At 48.1% G+C, this 18,682-nt stretch overlaps 2 protein-coding genes across 3 annotated transcripts; one reads left to right on the top strand and one right to left on the bottom strand.

The window, feature by feature from the left end:
- Positions 1-341: 341 nt before the first annotated feature.
- On the bottom strand, positions 342-10,303 carry EIF3L (eukaryotic translation initiation factor 3 subunit L). 2 transcript variants are annotated; one of them, XM_064155280.1, is made up of 13 exons: positions 10,177-10,303; positions 10,026-10,074; positions 9,705-9,915; positions 8,697-8,776; positions 8,372-8,433; positions 6,996-7,065; positions 6,232-6,305; positions 5,212-5,383; positions 4,797-4,951; positions 3,825-3,995; positions 2,359-2,856; positions 1,293-1,373; positions 342-578 (listed from the first exon to the last, which is right to left on the bottom strand). In XM_064155280.1, exons 1-13 carry the CDS (start codon positions 10,207-10,209, stop codon positions 540-542), a joined length of 1,695 nt encoding a protein of 564 aa, XP_064011350.1. In that variant the 5' UTR covers positions 10,210-10,303; the 3' UTR covers positions 342-539. The 2 variants fall into 2 exon arrangements, with proteins under 2 accessions (XP_064011350.1, XP_064011351.1); XM_064155281.1 differs by lacking the exons at positions 8,697-8,776; positions 10,026-10,074; positions 10,177-10,303 and having other exon boundaries at positions 9,705-9,883.
- Positions 10,304-10,519: 216 nt separating this feature from the next.
- On the top strand, positions 10,520-18,358 carry ANKRD54 (ankyrin repeat domain 54). Its single transcript, XM_064155282.1, has 8 exons — positions 10,520-10,890; positions 11,291-11,338; positions 13,677-13,775; positions 14,219-14,290; positions 14,649-14,696; positions 14,821-14,945; positions 15,812-15,919; positions 16,599-18,358. The coding sequence occupies exons 1-8, from the start codon at positions 10,668-10,670 to the stop codon at positions 16,671-16,673; spliced, it is 798 nt and encodes a 265-aa protein (XP_064011352.1). The 5' UTR covers positions 10,520-10,667; the 3' UTR covers positions 16,674-18,358.
- The last annotated feature ends 324 nt before the right edge of the window (positions 18,359-18,682 follow it).

Genomic DNA, 18,682 nt, shown 5'->3' on the forward strand with positions numbered 1-18,682 from the left:
GAATGGTAACTGCTCCCCAGTTACCTGCAACAGCATGGACCAAAGACAGCGCAAACCAGCAGGGGCTGCCTCCATCTCCAGCTACAATTACATTCTTTCGTGGAGGAAAGTGTATTCCCTATTTCTTTTGTGATGAGTGATTTCCATTGGAATGGGCTGCCCAGGGAAGTGGTGGAGTCACCGTCCCTGGAGGTATTCAAGAGAAGACTGGATGAGGCACTTAGTGCCATGGTCTAGGGGTGGGTGATAGGTTGGACTGGATGAGCTTGGAGGTCACTCCTCCAACCTGGCTGATTCTCTGAAAAATGAGGGGGTACATCAGACACTGAATGCTCAGCAGGCAAATTTCAGTAATTTATTAGATGTCTGGTCCTTCATGGGATAGTTTGAGCCAAATGAATCTGCTTATTTAAATACCAAAAAACCCTTCAGAGTCACAGGGGATGCCAGAAATGCCAGAACCCTGAGCTCCCCTGCCTTACCACAAACAGAATCTCTCCCACCCACTTCTCTGCTCAGGCTGATGATCCACAGAAGTGTTAGGGTCTCTGGCCCATCTTCTTCAGGGTTCGATTCAGCTGGAATTAGAGAAAACAAAGGTCAGAAAAACGCACAGTAACTAAGGTGCATTGCTGCTCCCCTCAGCAGCCTTTATGCGGTGCCTCTACCCTTTCCTCTCCAACTCACTGAAAAGAAGAGCTCCTGTGAAGTGCAGGCAGTGTGTGCAGCAGATGGGGAACTAGTAAACTCCCTCCTCCTCTCCAAAACAGCAGAGGAGGGTGTGAGAAGAGAGGGTGCAAACTTCCAGCAGTAAAGCAATCCTACATTTCCCAAGTCCCCACATCTCTGCCCAAGTTTCCATTGTACAGCAGCCTCTCCTGAGAGTGAAGCAGTGACAGAATGTCACCTTCTGGCTGAGCACAACACTGAAATCATCTGTGCTCCAGAAATCATAGAGCTGACGTTATGAGGGCAGATACCGTTTTGGTTGTGTTAACTGACAGGAACACCACAGCTGTCTGGAGACAGGGAGTTAGTGCCCCATGACAGTAAAACCTTCCTACTTTTCCACTGTCTCTCAAACAAGCACTTCTCACACAAAACCAGACCATTCTTCACAGGCCAGCAGCTGCTTCTAAAACCACTTGCCCCTGCTCAAGTGCCCTGCAGACCTGGGGCTTGCCCCAGCAAGACATCACACAGCTGTCTCACACAAGTGTGACACCTCCAGGGCCTGCACAGCCCAATGCTTTCCCTGTGGAGCTACACAGCTCTCCTGCCCCAGGCCTCACCTCCTCAAACTTGTGGATCTGGCGGATGAAGAAGTCCCCATAGCGTCGAGCAACCTTTGTGTCTGCAATGTGGATCATGTCCTGGGGAGACAAGACCATGAGGTCAGGAGAAGGACTGTGCTAGCAGGCAGATGGTAAGCACTACCAAGCTTGAGAAGCATCCAAAGGGACTTCACTCCAGCCTAGATTCAGCACCACATATACCTGACCTGCACCAGTCACACAGCAACCATTTGGTAACTCACAGAGAACTTTTTTCAGCCTGGGATGGATCTCAAATTCACAATGCATTTGCTTCCCACCATTGTGCATGCTTGGCCTATCTTTGTGTCTCTCTGCAGCAGTTTCAAAGTCCCAACACCAATTTATGCCCTGCTTCTCTCTACCAGCAGCTAGGAGTCAGCCTATCTACCACAAGCAGATAGGCTGCAACATAAGCCAGACACTAGCCATTTTGGTTCACATAAACCAGGAAGCCAAAGTACGAAACCTTGCAGGAATAGGTCTCCTCTATGGACCAAGACCAAAGGGCAATCTCTTCTCCTCCCTGGCTAGAAATCTAATGGTTACTACTATATTCTTTGAAAAGTCTTAAAAGACCCTTTCCTGTGCTTCTTACTGCCCAGAGCTCCAAGGGCAGGACTGTAGTTTGTATTTAGAATCCTTCTAGAGCAGACAAAGATAAATGCTGCTACTGTGAAAAAATGATCTACAAGACAACCAAGCAATATCCCTGATTTGTTAGCCAAAGGAGAGGCATGGGGGAGACTTACAAAGCTGACAATTCCACCTGACACACTGGCAGCACCACCTGTGGCCAACAGGCAAACTGTTCCCTCTGCCCTGCAGCAGACATTTAGGACCTTTGCTTCCTGTGTTCAAAGACTTCCCCAGCAATAGTCAGTCACTGTTCATTCACTGACACTTCTATTAAGCAAGGCTATAGCTATACTGTGGGCAAAGAAGGAGGAGATGTTTCCCACTGATCAGAACAAAACGGGGCACTGCCATTTCCAGGATTCCTTGGTGAAGGTATTTCCCAGTCAGCAAAGGTGCAGATACCAACCTTGTCAATATAGAAGTCAACCTCAGAGGCAGACTGGAACTCCCCATCCAGGGCAGATATGCCACTGGTCCATACCAGGTTCTTCATCTTGTGCTTGAAGACAAGCAGCTGGATACGAAACTCCTGCTCTGTGAGGTCTAAGAAGCCAGCCAGCTTGGCTACAGGCATGGTGGTGTACAGCTTGAGGAAGCTACGGATGGTGGAGAGCTGGGCCTGCTGCTGAACCTCATCAGCAAAGACCTTGAGCTGCTGCAGGAAGGGTTCCTTGTGGTAGTTGGGGTGCACGTTGTCATAATTGGGCACCACAGGGGAGAGGAACTTGGGGCAAGCATAGCTGAAGAGCTCCTCGTAGACCTGGGCATCGCCCTTCTGCATGCGCAGCATCTTATCGCCGTACTTCTCGCGCAGCTGCAGGTGAATGCTCTCGTCTATGCGCATGGGGTACATGGTGAGGGCGATGGCCAGCAGCGCATGCATCTGCTCGTTCTGCTTGTTGATCTGAGACAGAGGGAAACCTGTTAGCCTGTCATGGTGCTCAGCCTCTCTGGCATCAGAGGGAGCTGGGAGCTGCCTTTTTCTCGGAGACAGACCCCTTCGCCCAGAACACTGAAGGTCCTACTGACCAAGGGGGACAGCACAAAGAAGCAGTGTCTCTGGACAAAGCAGAAAGACAAATGTTCTACCAAGACTCTCATCAACGAAAAAGAGGGCTGGTCAAGAGGAAAGTATAGAGTGAATGTATCCAGAGACATCCAGAACCTGGATGGCCAGAAACAGGTTTGACTGTTTGACACACAGAATTGCAGAGAAAGGAAGGCAGACAGTGTAACAGCCATCTCCTGGCAAGGGACAGTTATCTTCACAGTCAGTGAAGAAAGACTGAGAAGGATGTATGAGTGTGGGATGAAACAAGAGAGCTGTGTAGCTGAAACAGACAGCTGCATAATACAATTAAGAACTGCAAGATTTGGCTACACAGAGTTAGAAATTAATTGAAAGGATGAAAAAGAGACAGCAGCACGGTGTAAAACTGGCACCAGAGGCAGCTTAGGTGGAAAAAGAAAGGAGCTTTGTTTCAGCCATGCTGAATTAAAATAGTTTGTGAACGATTAACTGACAATGGAAATATATTTGAAATGGCAGCAACCTGAAATGCAGACTGGACAGGAAGCAGGACTGAGTTTGAAGAAGCATCACAAGAATATCATTAGCAGCTGATATTAACAACATTGCCTAGACAGAGCTGGGGCAACTGCATGGTGATGAAAGGAACTAGTCACATAGCTAAGAGAAATTACTGCCACACATGGCAGGGGAGTTCAAAGGATCCCCAGTTACCACCACCAGAACAGCCCAGGGGAACAAGACTGGACTGTTAGGTGTGGGTCTACCAGGTGACAGAGGAGAGGCAGGAAAGAAAACAGCGGCTTTTTCTCTTGGAAGTCAAAACCTACTCTTTATCTTACCATCTCATACTTGTATGTTGTTCTCTGAAACATGCTCTTGGTCCTCTGGATGTAGAGGAGGATGTTGGCAAAGACACGAATGGCATCCTGGTAACGCCGCATCATAAGGTATGCGAAGCCCACGTAGTAATAGGTGGTCACCTGGCACTCGGGCACCCGGGAGTACATGCTCTGAGGAGCAAGGATCAACAACACAGTGTTAGAGCAGAGACAACCACCTTCGATCCAAACAGCTTGTTACCCAGAATCCAGCCACCTCCGCTTCCACTCTCACCCCAAATGCAGAAAGGAGAGGGTTAATTCAAGATACCTCAACCTCCCACTCATCCCTGCAGCAGCTTCCTCACTGTTTGTTAATTAGATCATCCCATTTCCTATGTTTTCCAGCTTCAGTTTCTTGGAAGCAGAGGACTTCTGCACTCTGCCTAATATTGCTCTGCCCAGTTCCCCTTCACCCTATTTCACTCCATGTCCTGTGCCTGACAGCACACAGACAAAGTTGCATCAAGCCTTAAGCCAAGCCTATTTTGCAGCTGGGATCTTCTTAGTCACTGTTACAAGCAGCACCCAATTTCAGGGCAAAACCAACCAAGTAAGAGTGGGAACAGCAAGAATGAGTCAAAAATACAAGGATGAGGCACTGACCAAGATGGGAACAATGTGTTCAGTTAGCTGCCACTGTTCTGCTGCTTACACTTCAAATCATATTCCCCATCACAACAATGCCTTGCCTAACACAGCAAACCTCCTAAAAAAAAAATGAGGCATTTGTGCTGCAACAGCACCAGGCATTATCTTATTGCTTGATTTAATGCCAAAGCTCCAGCTGTGTTCAACTACAAACTCTTGACAAACACAACAGCTACAAACAGCTCCCCAGCTGGAAGATTTTTTATGCCAATCTTTCACCAGCACATTCGAACAAGGGCATTTGGAAAACTGCAATGAAGTGTTCAAAACATGTTGTGTTACCTTCTTGTTGAGCTCGATGTTCTCAAGAACCTTGATGGCTTGGTAGTAATCTCCCAGCAAAGAGTGCAGGCGCAGTAGCCCAACCAGGCTGAAATAGCCCAGCATCTTGTAGAGAGAGTGGCGACCATACTCGCCAGCCACGCTTTCGGGGTCACCTAGGGAAAACAGGAACTAGGATTCTTTCCTCCAAGGAAGCACTCTCCTGTCAACACCTCTGTTCACAAGCTCAGGGTGCAAGACCTCAAGTGTAAACAACTAGCTTTTCTTGTAACAGGCCAACAGAACCTGTTCCCAGTCCATCCATCCTCTTATTAAGGGTTTCATCCAGCTCCCAAAACTAACAGAGCTCAGCCAAATCAAAGTAAGGCTACAAACACACCACCAGTCATGTTTTGGCATCACCCAGCTAGCTCACCTCCACTTGTATAGACCTCCAGCTGTCGGTTGATGTTGGATTTGTCCACCAGAGAGTGCAGCACATTAAGGACACTGTGGACATTCCAGATCTTGGGGTTGGAACGAAGGAAATCAATTTCCTCTTCAGACTTCTTGGCTGTCTTGCAGCGGTACTGGCTGAAAGACTGGAACTGAAGGAAAAGGCAGTGATGAGAAGCTAGACTGGAGATGTCCAGCTAAGTGCACTTAGCTCAAGGACTGCTCACAAATGCATTGCAGCAAGCTACAAGTCAGGCGAGAAAACACCAAAGTTTTATCTGAGACCATCTCAGTCAACAAACCAATTAAACCACCAGTAAAGAACCTAGGGAAAATCTGGTGTGATGCTGAGACAATCTAAAGGAAAAGGCTAGAAAATAATAATGGAAAGAGAAGGATCTTAAGACAATTAGGACAGGCAGCTAAATACAAATTTGCTGTCTGAACAGGCAGCTAAGAGAATGGCCAAGCACACATCATTTTCATTCAAGCCTGACAAAACTGCACTTGAGGAATTCCAGGCAGCTTTAGAATAAAAAGTTATGAAAAAAGGAGTCTACAGAGAAAAATATTTCCTAATATCAAGATCCTAGACCACAGATTTCAAATCCAGTCAGGAATCTTATCAGTGGAAGCATAAATACTGATTTAAAAAGGGAAACTCAAGTAAAACCATAGAACATAATAGTTTCAACATGTACCTCAGCAAGGTCTTTGTGATTATAGAAGACTTCAGGATACTTTGCACAAACCAGGAAGAAATGAAAGTGAGTTTAAAAAACAAAACAGCAACTGAAAACAAAGTATCAGTGTCCAAAGAGCATCTTGTAACTGAAAAATCTGCACATTTACAGACACCTCACCTACCTGGTGACTCATAAATAGCAATGATCACCTAAGTTTTTGGATTTGCAATGGTAGCCTAGCTATCAAAATCACAGAGACAGCATATAGTGCTCACAGAGGTGAGGCCACTTCCAAATCAGCTCAGGGCACACACCTGGTATATGAATTCATCGATGATATCCCAGAGCCACTGGTTGGGCAGCTCCAGAGGAGCAGGACCATCAGCATCTGCAGAAGAACACAAGTAATAGGTGAGAGGCTTAGTCTCTTGAGCAAGAACAGTGGCAGAACTGGAGCAATAGACAAAGAACAAAAGAATTTTCCTGAAGTGGGTGATACAGCAGCAGATGAATGAAGCTTCCAGCAGGGCAATAATACATAACTTCAGCTCCCTTCAACAGTCCTCCTTTTTGAAACACACAACTGTACACAGGCTTAACCTCTGCTGTGTGACTGCTCAGCCCAGTGATTCTCAGAAGTTCACCACAGACTGTAGGGGTTTACCCACAAGAAGTAGTGTTTGTGACTCCCTCCCAAACCATTTGTTCCAAGGGGAATCGGCAACAGCAAGCAGTTGTGAAACAACGTGAATTATATCTAGCTTATAGCTTCATTTTGCTCTTTAATAAAGGTAGGTGAAGCAGTTCTCAGCATGACAAAAAGCTAAGTAAGTTTTACCCTTCACAGTACTTCAGAAAGCATTGGAAACTTTGCACTTTTTGTAGGTTTAAAATGCATGAGTGTAAAGTGCTCTTCATGCAACAAATTTAAACACATGGAAAGCTCATGGACTGCTTCTCCCTATATGATCTATAACAAACATGTCCTAGTTCATCTGACTCTTTCTCCATCTCTGTCCTCTCCATCCAGTCTCCCTCTCCGAAGGTCACAAACCAGAAATGAACTGCAGCAACTCACTGAGGATGTAGTTGAAGAGATTGCAGTAGTTGTAATAGGATTCAAATCTCTGCTCCAGCGTTGGCCCTCCCTGCAAGAACAGTTGAGCACAGTCTGCTCAGTTTCAAGCACGACAAGAGTTTACAGGAAGCAGCATAAACAGGACAGTCAACAGTCACAGTGGTAGAGGATCTACTTCAGAAACGTTACAGCAAATATTTAACCAAGACATCCACCAGCACCACTCAGAAAACCTGACATTGGGTCACTATTGTGCCAGAGAAAAGGGCTGACTTCTCACATACAGCTTTCCCCAGGATAAGCCTTCAAACCCTCTGCAAATATAGTGCATTAGCTTTCCTTATCCTCCTTGCTTTCCAGACTTAAGAGCTTCCTATTGCCTTCTATAGCTTTCCCTCCTTCTCTCCTCATCAGAAAACTTAATAAATCAACTCTGCTTCTGGACAGTATTTCTAAATGCCTTGAAAGAGCAGCAAACGTAGTAGGCAAATCACTCTTCCTTGGATCATCTTCCTTATTTCACCTGGATACACTCCAGGGCAGTCTGAGAGCCACACAGCTTGAGAAACCAGTCTCTCATGTTAAAGCCTGACTCAGGTTAACACAACAGCCTTTTAAAATGTCCATTTCTCACTCTCTGGTCCACACCAAAACACCAATTCTCCTTTACCCTATAAAGCAAGGCTTTGTTAAGCTTCTTTCTTTAAAGAATCAAGAACTGCTGTGATTTTATCACTGACTTCAAAGTAGCTTAAGAAAATAGAGAGGTTCGATTTTTTTTTTAATATTGTTAGTCCTTCTATTTCTTTCTCCTGTATCCCTTACAGTGCCTGTACTCCCCTCTCTGCAAGGCACTCTGCCCTCGTGCTTTTTAAATCATGAATAGCTCCCCTTTTCTTATGCCACTCACTCTCACTCACTTGCTAATCTACAGAACAAAGAGCCAATCACAGCTCTAACAAAAAGGAAAGTAACTACATCCCAACAACTCCTTCTTCCTCAACTCACTAACCAGTTTTTGATGTCAGTAACAAACTCTGGCACAACAGCCTGCTGAAAACTCAGACCAAGTCTTCTGACCCATATGACCTGCCAGGGAAACCCACACACTCGTCACAACCAAGCATGAGGAGGCAGCTAACGAGCCCCAGACAGTCAAGCCTTACTTGCTTTTCAGCAATCAGCAAATCCTTACTAAACTAACAAAAGGCAAGAATTTTAAGCTTCATTAAAAGGCAGCTACAGTTCCTAAGTCCATTCAACTCTGTCTTGCAAAGATTAAGGAATCACTGACACTGTGGTGACAAGATTTAGCAAGCTTTATGGCATGGAGATGTCAGTGTGCAACCAATGGGAAGGAGAGAACAAAGACTCACGCTGACTTTGGCGTAGATATGCCTGTAATACAGCTCCTTGTATAAGATGAGGAAAACAGCATCTGGAAAAGATGACAGAAATGCAGATTAGCAAGCCACAAGGTCCAGATAGAACAGTGGTGCTCCTTCTGCCACAGTAGCAAAAGGAAGTACCAAAGGATACTTCATTCAAGTTTGGCTTCTTGACAGGCATGTTCTGGATGCCCAAATGAAAAAAGAGGATGACTCAGACTGCAGCAATACTGTGTGCCTGCTCACTGGTCCATCAAAAGCAATTTAGTTCCTTCTCTCTCTGACAAGTGAAAAAGAAAAGTACAAGACTTACCATTTCCAACCTGAGGGGCAATGGCCTCAGCCTCTGGCCATGGGGTATTCTTAAAAAATCTTTCTGTCAGCTTTGTCCAGCTGCAAGATAGACATACATGTGGTATTACAAATCATGTCTGAGTATGACAGTGCTAGAGGACACAATACACAGGAGTTGGACTTAAAAACATAATCATAGAATCAACCAGATTGGAAAAGACCTCCAAGATCATCTAGTCCAACCTAGCACCCAGCCCTAGCCAGTCAACTAGACCATGGCACTAAGTGCCTCATCCAGTCTTTGCTTGAACACCTCCAGGGACAGCAACTCCACCACCTCCCTGGGCAGCCCATTCCAATGCTAACCACTCTCTCTGTGAACAACTTCCTCCTAACATCCAGCCTATACTTTCCCCGGCACAACTTGAGACTGTGTCCCTTTGTTCTACTGCTGGTTTGCCTGGGAGAAGAGGCCACCCCACACCTGGCTACAATGTCCCTTCAGGTAGTTGTAGACAGCACAAACATCCCTTTTTATTTAATGCAGTGTTGAAACAAAGGATTGCTTAGTTTGGAATTCTCCAAGTCTTCAATTTATCACTGAAGTACAAAACGTTTTGCCTGATACTTCCACATTCCCTTTATGGCAAGGTGACACAGCTACATGCAGAAGTAGGAGTATCTGTAAGCAACAGATACAGCAGTAACACCTCACAGCTTTCCACAAATTGCCTACCCATCACTTCTTAAGTCACTTTCTGTTGCCTCAGTATGTGTTAGGCACAGGACTGGTGTTTTCCTTCACAAAAGTCACAGCACACCTATACTCACACTGGCTTAATTGTCTGGAAATAACCAGGTTTTTTTTTTTCTCCCCATAAATCTAATCCAACTCCGTGCTATGTTTGTGGGAAAGCCCGAGTTTGGAATGGCACAGGTAATAGCCAGCCTTTCCTTTTAAGAGCAGAGTGCACTTCCATTACAGCTTAAACAGCCCTTCCTTTCTGCAGGAATGATGGCTCGGTACCTGTTTTCATAGATGTCCTGGATCTCATACACCTTCTGATCAATAACATCACTGGAAACACGGCTGGCCTGGAGCTCATACACCTTCTGGTCAATGAGATCCGACACCGTCTTGTGAAAATACTGAATGAAGTTTTTGATCACTTCGGGGATCACCTGGTAGGTCTGCTGCTCGTACTGGCGCTCGTAGGCCAAGTCTTGCTTCGGGTCTCCTGCGGGGAAAGAGGAACAGTAAGGCGGCTGCCTAAAGACCCGGCAGGCCCGAGAGTCACGGTGGGACTCGTAGAGCCACCGCAGCGGCGCGGCCCAGGCCCGCACTCACCCGTGTGCATGTCATAGTCGTTGGAGTACGCGTAGGGGTCGTAGGCGGCCTGCGGAGAGAAGACGGCAGAGAGTCACCGTGACTAATCCTGACACCCTCCCCACCCTGGGACCCTCTCGCTGCCCCGGGACCTGCGCCCTGCGCCCCGCACCTCGTTGTCGTAGTCCTCCCCCGGGTAAGCCATGGCGGCGGCGAGGAGCAACAGGGAAAGGACTCCGGGCCGCAACGAGGGCCCGGCGTGGAGCGGGCGGGAAGTGGCTGTGGGACCAGAGGCGGGGGTCGGGCTGGCCGGCCGGAAACGAATACAAGAGCGGGGCGGTGCTGCGCTCTTCCACTGGTTCACACAACTGCCTGTCTTCAGCCTGCTGAGCTGCCATTGGCCTGGAGCCGCTTGTGCCCCGCCCCTTCCTCTGACTGGAGTATATCCCTGCCCGTCAGGCCTCCCTGGGCACCGCCTCCGCCTCCCGCCTGGCTTCCCTTCTTCCTTCTCCTTATGCCTTCCCATTGGCTGCACACGCGGCGGTGGACGCCTTCCATTGGTCCGGCGGGTACGCCCCGCCCCGTTGCTATGGTGACGGCCCGCCCCTCTCCCCCGCGCCGCTCCGCGCCCGGCCCTGCTCGGCGCCGTCTGGCCGTGACGGGATGGAGGACGGTGGCGGGGCCGCAGCAGAGCCTGATGCGGGGCCGGATCCGGAGCCAGAGCTGGGGACAGGGCTGGTGCTGGGGGAGGCTGCAGGCGCCTCCCTCGGCTACCTGCGCGTCCTATGGCAGCGGGAGGAGCCCGCGGGCAAAATCCCGACTCGCCGCTTGCGCAGGGCCGCTCGCCTCCACCGCCGGATAGGGCCTACGGGCAAGGAGACCCACGGTGAGTGGGAAGCGGCGGAAGGCGGTGGGGGACACCCTTCCCGTGTACGGTGTTTTTCATCCGTGTCGGGGCGGAAAGCCTCCGATATGGGGAGCGGGTAAATCTTTGGCTATCCCCGATGCGGGGCTTTCGGAAAGAGGCGAGCGGCTTGGGAAGGCAGCCTGGCTCCAGCACGGGAGGGTGCCTGTCAGGAGCAGGACGGCCGGTGGCCTGCCTCGGGAGGAGACGAGGAGAGCGTTTCTTACCTGGCGTTTTGGGCAGCTCCTTCTCAGGACCGTGCCAGCACCAGCGTGCTTTGGGCCCTATGCCTGCGGTGGAGTACCTGGATGGAATGTTTCAATAGGGAAACATTTTCATCTCTGCTTTACAGTAATTGCTTTCTTTCCCCCCCCCCCCATAGCTCTGAAAAGGTTGCGTGAAGCTGCCAATAGCAACGATTTGGACACAGGTAAGGCGTATCTGAGACCTCATCCTGGAAGTACAGTTTTGTCGAGGACTTTATTTTAGGAAAGGAGGAGGAGAGCATAAAAAGGAGGAGGGGAGCATAGGGAGTTTGTGTCCGTGGTGCTTTTAAATGGTACAAATCTAGAAGTTGTTTTTCTGGAGCTTTGTTTTGTCTGAGCAGACTAAGGCTGGTCAGAGTGTTCACTTTTTCACAGTATGTGGTTCATGGTGTTATTTTTTCAGCTGCCTCAAGCTAAAGCCAGCCTTTTTGATATGTAACTTTGGCCCATTTTTAAGCAGGAAGAGAACAGTGTTCTGATAAGGTGGAAAAGTTAGGATTATCTAAGCTGCATAATGCAACAGTGTGATACAGTTGATCAGAACCAGGAGCAGTGCTGGACTCTCACACTGACATCAGAGAAGGTTTGTGGACTGTCTCTGAATCCTTTTACTCTACTGTAGATCAGATGTGGTTTGATAAGAAATATGTAATAGCAATATTGCTCTGTATTATGTGCCTCTTAACACACCCTCCTTAGACTATATTGTCCTCTCAGCTGTGCTGGTCTAACTGTTCAGCAAGTGAGTCTGAACAGAACTGGAAAATGACTTAAAGGAACTGGAAATTGCCTTAAAGAAAGTCCCAGTATATCAAAACTGCAGTTTGTCTGGCATGTTTCACCCTTTAGTTCCACAGTATGCCTTGTTTTGTGAACTGATGGGTAAAGTCCATCTGTGAGCTGCCAGTACAGAAAGGCTTGGCTTCAGTCAGCAGGTCAAGAGGAAAGAATCAGGCTTTATGAAGGTCTTGGTTTCAATCTGGTTTAGAAGCTTGACGCATCTGTATTTGATAACACAGGTTCCCCTGTTTACAGTCCTGCTGTGTTTTGTGTACTGTGCAACTTGAGGAAGTGTCTAATGATTAATTTACTCTTCATCAACAAGTGAAAATCTTTGCTGTTTCCTGTGGTGGCAGTGGGTGAGAGAGGTTATGTCATTTCCTGCTGGCTTCAGGGAAGGACTAGGTAGAGTGTTCCCCAGTAATGGTTCTTACTGGTGGCACTGTCAGTCTCTGTCTTTCTTCTGGAGTATCAGGCATCCCCTGTTAATACCAATTCCATCTTTTCAGGTGTTCCTTTCACTTTTGTACCACACTTAAAGCAGTATCCACACAGACAGAAATTCAGATGTGACTGTAATTAAATCTCTGGAAGCTGGGACAAGTAGTGATGTTTGATGATCTGAGCAGTCTTGTTTCTTGTCTCCAATACTGGTCAGCTTGGACTGTTGCAGGGTATGCTGTTAAAGCTCTCAAAATACAGCAAGTCTGTCAGTATTTTTAGCAGCCATGGAATGAGCTTTATTTTACTTACTGGTTACTATATCAGGATGATCTTGAAACAATAGGAGTAGTAGGTCTTAGAGTTGCCCTTACACATGTTGCTGTAGATGCTACTTTTATTCCCTTTACTGGTGTCTTTGCCTTTTTTGTACCAAATACTTGAGAGTCACATTAGTTTGTCTTTCTGTGTAAGCAGGTTTTCCCTTTTAATCTGAAAGAAGGAGGTAGCTCAGCTTACAGGAAGTGCCAGTGGTGACACTGACAAAGATCTGGGTAGAAAAGCAGGAGGAGTGAGTGCGAGTAGATGATGGCATGGCTTCTTGGGCTGCTCACTAATCCTATTAGCCCTGCCTCACCTGCCTGCTTGGCAAAGAGCAGCCACCATTAGTATGGCAAAAATGAGGAGCTTTAAATTTACCTAGGAAGGGGCATATTCAGAACTGGTGTGAAGAGGTGTTTTTTCCCTCACTGCATGGGGTTACACTGCGAAACTTCTCACCCTGGTTCCATGTTGATGTGAAAAGTTGAAACAGATGCAGAAAATGGCCATGGAAATCTACAGAGAAAGCCCATGGAGGAACTAATTCATAGATGCAAGAATGATTTTGGTTGGAAGAGACCTTAAGGATAATCTAGCTTGAAACATGCCTGAGAGTTAGCGCCACACCCATGCTGTCTTTTTATACTCTTCTGTAGGTATTTGCTGCTGATCGTCCTTGGAGCTTGAAAATTTGGCAAGAGGGATCCTTAGCCTTAGCCATTACAGCTGTTAGCTTGCCTTTTATGGCAGTATATGGAAGCTGGTGAAGGTTGTAGTGGAGGTTGGAGTGTACACTGCCTTGGCTGGTTCTGCTGAGCCAAAGTGCTGGCTGGGCTTGATTCAAATCCAGTTGAGTTTGGCAGACTGTGTATCTTCCTGCAGAGGAGTGGACAGCACTACCCATTACTAACTGGGGCCCCTTCAGCTTACCCACTTTCCTCTCTTTCTTGGTGCTGTCAGTCCAGCAACTCCTGGAGGATGGAAGTGATCCCTGTGCTGCGGATGACAAGGGGCGGACAGCCCTGCACTTCGCCTCCTGCAATGGCAATGATCACATTGGTGAGTGGGAGTTGTCTTGCAACCTCTCTGTGGAAAAGGTTGTGAAGGATGCTCTTTGTTTTGATTCAGCACATGACAGAGATTCCTGTTTTCTGGGTGCTCTGTGGCAAAATTGCCAGGTGGACCCTGGCTCCCAGGTTTATCCCTGCTGAAGGGGAGGCATGAGTTCCCAGCTCCAGGCCTGTACTGATGCAGAAGGAATGGTGTCCTTAGTTTATTTTGCCTCTCAGGGTGCCCAGGGGCAGTGGCACTGCCTGGCTTTGTAGTGGGTCCTGCTGTCCTCCTGCACAAACCTGTGCTTCTGTGTCTGGGCAGAAGCTGATGAACTGAACAGAAGCAGCCTTAAGGCAGCCTTGTGGCTGCCATCTGCAGCTGTGGCCCACATAGGCCTGACCTATGGGGCAAAAGGGAGAGACTGATGTGTCTCTTTTCCTTATTTGCAGTGCAACTGCTTCTGGACCATGGGGCTGACCCAAACCAGAGAGATGGGCTGGGAAACACCCCCTTACATTTGGGTAAGTGCCATGAAGATAAGCTTTGCATGCAGAGAGGTGAGGTGAATGTCCCCGTTCTCTTTCTTTCCTCTTCCACTTCCTTTTTCCTCTGCATCACAGTGTGCATCCCCAGCTTTAAGGACATAGGAAGGACTGCATTTCATAAGCTTCACTCTTCACAAAGGTTTTAAGGGTCAGAGTTTGAGAAAATCAATTTTCCTATCCACCCTGGGAGAGTACTCAGACTCGAGGGTGAGGTTGCCCCTAACAGTTGAGCTGTTCCTCTTTCCCGTGGCAAAGAGCCCTTTGGGAAGCAGCAAACTGCCTTTGTTGTTTGCTAGCACCTCTGAGTTGTGTGTCCTGTGTTTTCCCTCCCCAGCTGCCTGCACGAACCATGTTCCTGTCATCACCACGCTGCTGCGCGGAGGTAACATTTCCTCTCAAACAATTACAGCCTGTCCCTTTCCTGCCCTGCCCCTGTCGATGCTCCCCAGGGACACCAAGTTTTGAAGACAGACCTTACTTTCTGTCCTTGCTCATGTGTCTTGCAGGGGCCAGAGTCGATGCCTTGGATCGAGCTGGCAGAACTCCGCTGCACCTTGCAAAATCAAAGTTAAACATCCTGCAGGAAGGACTCTCCCACAGCCTGGAGGCTGTGCGACTTGAAGTGAAACAGGTAAAGGAAGCAGCCCTATGTTCTGGTAAGGTGGTGCCAGTCTCCTGCACCCTCTAAGGGTCAGATATCATTTAGCAGCTGTTTTAAATACCTGTGTGTAGTCTCATAGCAGCTTTGGAGAGAGTGACTTTTGCCTTCTGTTTTCAGAGATCTTCCTTTTTCCCAACCAATACTCTGAATTTTTGAAGGCTCTTTCTTGGTTCTGGTAGGCTGAAGATGCATTGAATGTCTTAATTCCCAGGCTGTGTGGAGCACTCTTTTCTTCCATCACCTTGTGGTAGGAGAGAGACCACCACCACATAGGACTGTAGCTGTGGCCTACACATAGAGGGACTCTGCATTCTTAACATAGTCTGCCCTGCTGTGATGTGTGGAAGCATGTTCTAGGAAAGCAGTCATAGGACTGCATCACAAATGCATGGAGTGTGGGGCCTTGTTTTAGGAGCCACATGGGAACCACAGGTTTTCATTCTTGGTGCACAAGCAGATCCTGCTGGAGTGAGAAGTCTCTGCTCCTCACAGTCAAGGAAGCTAACTGGCCATAAAAAAAAGATTGGTGCTTTCAGGGCTAGACCTTACACTCCTTCAGCTGAGCCTGTGCTCTTTCCTGTCGTCAGACCAGACACTGGGATCACAGCTAGTCCATCTGTGGCTGACCAATGCCTCTAGTGACTTGCTGGGTGCCGATGCTCCAGTAGGTCTCTCTAGTTGCTTTGAACATGTTCTCTGTGGGTCACGTACTCTGCCACATACTGTAGTGCCAAGGCTGTGCTTGGCAATTTCACCATAGCTTAATTTTTCCTGTGAGCAGCATCCCAGCCTGGAACAGACATCTGACGTTTGCCTCTTCTGCTTGTTGGCTGCAGATCATCCAGATGTTGCGGGAATACCTGGACCGTCTAGGGAGGCATGAGCAGAAGGAACAGCTGGATGACCTCTGCTCCAGGTTACAGATGACTAGCACAAAGGAACAGGTAGGCAGCATTGTGCTGCTGTGAGTCACATGTTTGTGTCTTGCCTTCTGTGTTCAAGAGTGTGTGAGCGAGGTGATGGTGAAGACATGGTTATGGAAGCACTCTTGGTTACGTTGGGTAAAGGAGGCAAGTTATGTGGTGACTCCTTTGGGCTGAATTCAGAAGGCAGAAAGCATCACTGTGCCTGACAGCTCAGCAAAGCTCTGAAGATCAAATGGGCCAAGGGCAGAGGCATTTTAAGGCCAGGATCAGCACAACCACACAGTTGCAGGGCCTGGGTTTGTTTGGGTGTTTTTCTGTTTTCCTATACAAGATTGGCCCTTACAAATAGGCTCAGAGGAAACAGCCCTGCTGCTGTTGTTGAGTTCTGGGTAATGCAGCAACATGCTTCTGTTTTGAGGACTGGTTGAATTACACGAGGTGGAGGTCAAGCACTGACCTCATGGGGAATGGGGAAAAGCTCCCATTGCCTTAGATTAGAACCTCTTTCATCATGAGGACAGGAGCTCTTCTACACAATTATGGGACCAAAGATCCTGTCCTGGTATAAGCTCACATGGGCATTACTGACAGTCTGTTTGTAAGAGTGGTCCCTGCTGCATGGCAGTTCGTTCAGTGGTGGTGGGTGACTGCACTACTGCATTCCCCTGCCTAACAGCCTGCTGTGCTCTTCTGGCAGGTGGATGAGGTTACAGACCTCCTGGCCAGCTTCACATCACTCAGCCTGCAGATGCAGAAAATGGAGAAGAGGTAATGAGCTTCCAAATCATATACCTGATGCAGCAGGAGGAGCCTTAGAGAGGAGGAAGGCGAAGCTTGCTTTCCAGATCACTGAATAAACGTTGTTGCTGTTCCTGCCAGATCCACCCTCTAGTGGTGCTCAGACTGTTCCTGTTGGTGCTGCCACAGGTGCCTCATGGAGAGGCAGCAGGCTTTGGACAACAGACAACAGTGCTGCAGTTGAGACTTCTGGGAAAAAAGAGCTGTCGTTTTTATCAGATGGGCTGGCGCTGAATAGGATACCCTTTCCTGAGATATTTTGCCTTCTTCTAAGCACTTCAGGTCTTGGTGGCTGATGCCATGTGCAGCCAGCAGCCCTGACAAGTGCACTCAGCAGCTGGACAACCTCACAGACATGCTCAGAAGAGGCACCTTTTGCCAACTCCACAGTACTCCATTGCATGGGGAAAGAAGGTGGATGCCTTGGACAGCAGAAGGCTTTGTGCTGTGAGAAGAGAACACCTTTCATTATGCATGCTAGCAGCTGAGCAAACATACTGCCTTCAGAAGCAGGCATTGGGGCTTAATCCTAACCTCCTGAGAGTCTGTGGTCAGTGGGCAGAGAATCTCTCTGGTTACAAATGGTTTAATCACTAGTTTAATAGCTTTCACTGGCCTCATTTTTTACATCACCGCTTCGAGTTAGTGCTTAAATACTACAGTGCAAAAAGTACCCAGGTAGGCAGCTAGCAGGTCAGGGCTGCCCTGATGCAAGACTGAGCCTGGGTTTGGGGGGGTGGTGTGAGTTAATCCTATCAGAGTTTGTTATGCAGCCTTCTCCATCTTGTAAAAAACAAAACCAAACCCCACCAGAAAACACCACAACTGACTTCTGTGTTTCCTATTACTGGCAGTCTTGGGCAAGAGGTCCAGCTGCGACAGGAGAATGTGTACTCAGTCATATTACTGGGCTAGGATAGAAATGGATTGAAGGCTGCCTCCTGTGCTGACCCACAGCTCACAGTTAAGAGCTGAACCGTGCTGTGCTTCTCGCCTGCCGTGGAGAGGTGCTCCGGGAGCTTCAGCGCGCCGTGAGGAGCGACTGACGACCCCTGCTGGGCGCCTGAAGCGATGCAGCTGTGAACGAGGCTGGGGATTGCCCCAGATGGGCTCTCTTCCGCCCCACTGTGGTCAGTGATGAGAATGCAGGCAGCCTCGTTTGGAGCAGGGATCCAAAAACCCTGTCGGTAGAGTGCGTGTAGCAACATCAGGGTGACAACATGCCCAGCCGCAATCAGTTGCCACCCATGCAGCGTGCTGGTACTAATATCCACCCCGCAGTTTGGCAATCCCTGGTTTGGAAGTGCTCTTTTTTAGGATTCAGCTTAACTGTGCAACAGTCACAAAATGGAGCACTCTTCAGACCCCCTCAATTCAGCACCTTTTCTAATAGCTGGCCTTTGGTCCTGGAAGAGGCTAAGTGGACCTCCTTGTTGAAAGCTGAGATACCAGAAATAGGAATGGTTTTCAGGTGGGTTCATATGTGGGGTGCTGGAGGCTCCGACTGAGACTAACAGTCCTGTGGATTGGCTGGAGCTGTCACTGTGAATACTGATTATTTGTTACGACATGCTGGATGGGAAGGTACTGAGGGAGTGGGAGACAATCTGACTTGTTTTGTATTTTGAAGTTCAATAAAATCCTGTCAGCCTTTTTGGACTCCTTAGCCAGGTTCTCTCCTTTTCAGAGCAGCTCATTTCTTGTTCTTTCCAGTGTGGCAGGCCTTGCACACAGCACTGGACTCAGTAACTGCTACTTTCATACCTGGTACCAAAATCAGGAGTGACAAAGTAGTTTGTATTCAAACAGCAGTCTGTTTGCAGATCAAAGTACACAGCTCCTGACTCACCTACTGATCTTGATTCCCACAGGCAAGAAACCCAAACTTTAAATCTAGTTAGTTGCTGTGAAACTGCATAAACAGAGGAAAGGGAATCTCAGAGGGATTGTTTCAAGCTGGAAGATGAGATGTTTTGGAAAGAA

Source organism: Pogoniulus pusillus, chromosome 15 (genome assembly GCF_015220805.1).
Source record: "Pogoniulus pusillus isolate bPogPus1 chromosome 15, bPogPus1.pri, whole genome shotgun sequence".
In the NCBI taxonomy this organism is placed as follows: domain Eukaryota; kingdom Metazoa; phylum Chordata; class Aves; order Piciformes; family Lybiidae; genus Pogoniulus; species Pogoniulus pusillus.

Bases quoted from the DNA above. Each gene is read 5' to 3' on its own strand.
- EIF3L (XM_064155280.1), bottom strand. From the start codon at position 10,209: ATGGCTTACCCGGGGGAGGACTACGACAACGAG. The intron at 8,777-9,704 runs GTACCGAGCCAT...TCTATCTTGCAG, and splicing joins CAGGACATCTATGAAAACAG to CTGGACAAAGCTGACAGAAA. The intron at 3,996-4,796 runs GTAACACAACAT...CTTGCTCCTCAG, and splicing joins ACATCGAGCTCAACAAGAAG to AGCATGTACTCCCGGGTGCC.
- ANKRD54 (XM_064155282.1), top strand. From the start codon at position 10,668: ATGGAGGACGGTGGCGGGGCCGCAGCAGAGCCTGATGCGGGGCCGGAT. The intron at 14,291-14,648 runs GTAAGTGCCATG...TTCCCTCCCCAG, and splicing joins AAACACCCCCTTACATTTGG to CTGCCTGCACGAACCATGTT. The intron at 14,697-14,820 runs GTAACATTTCCT...TGTGTCTTGCAG, and splicing joins CACCACGCTGCTGCGCGGAG to GGGCCAGAGTCGATGCCTTG.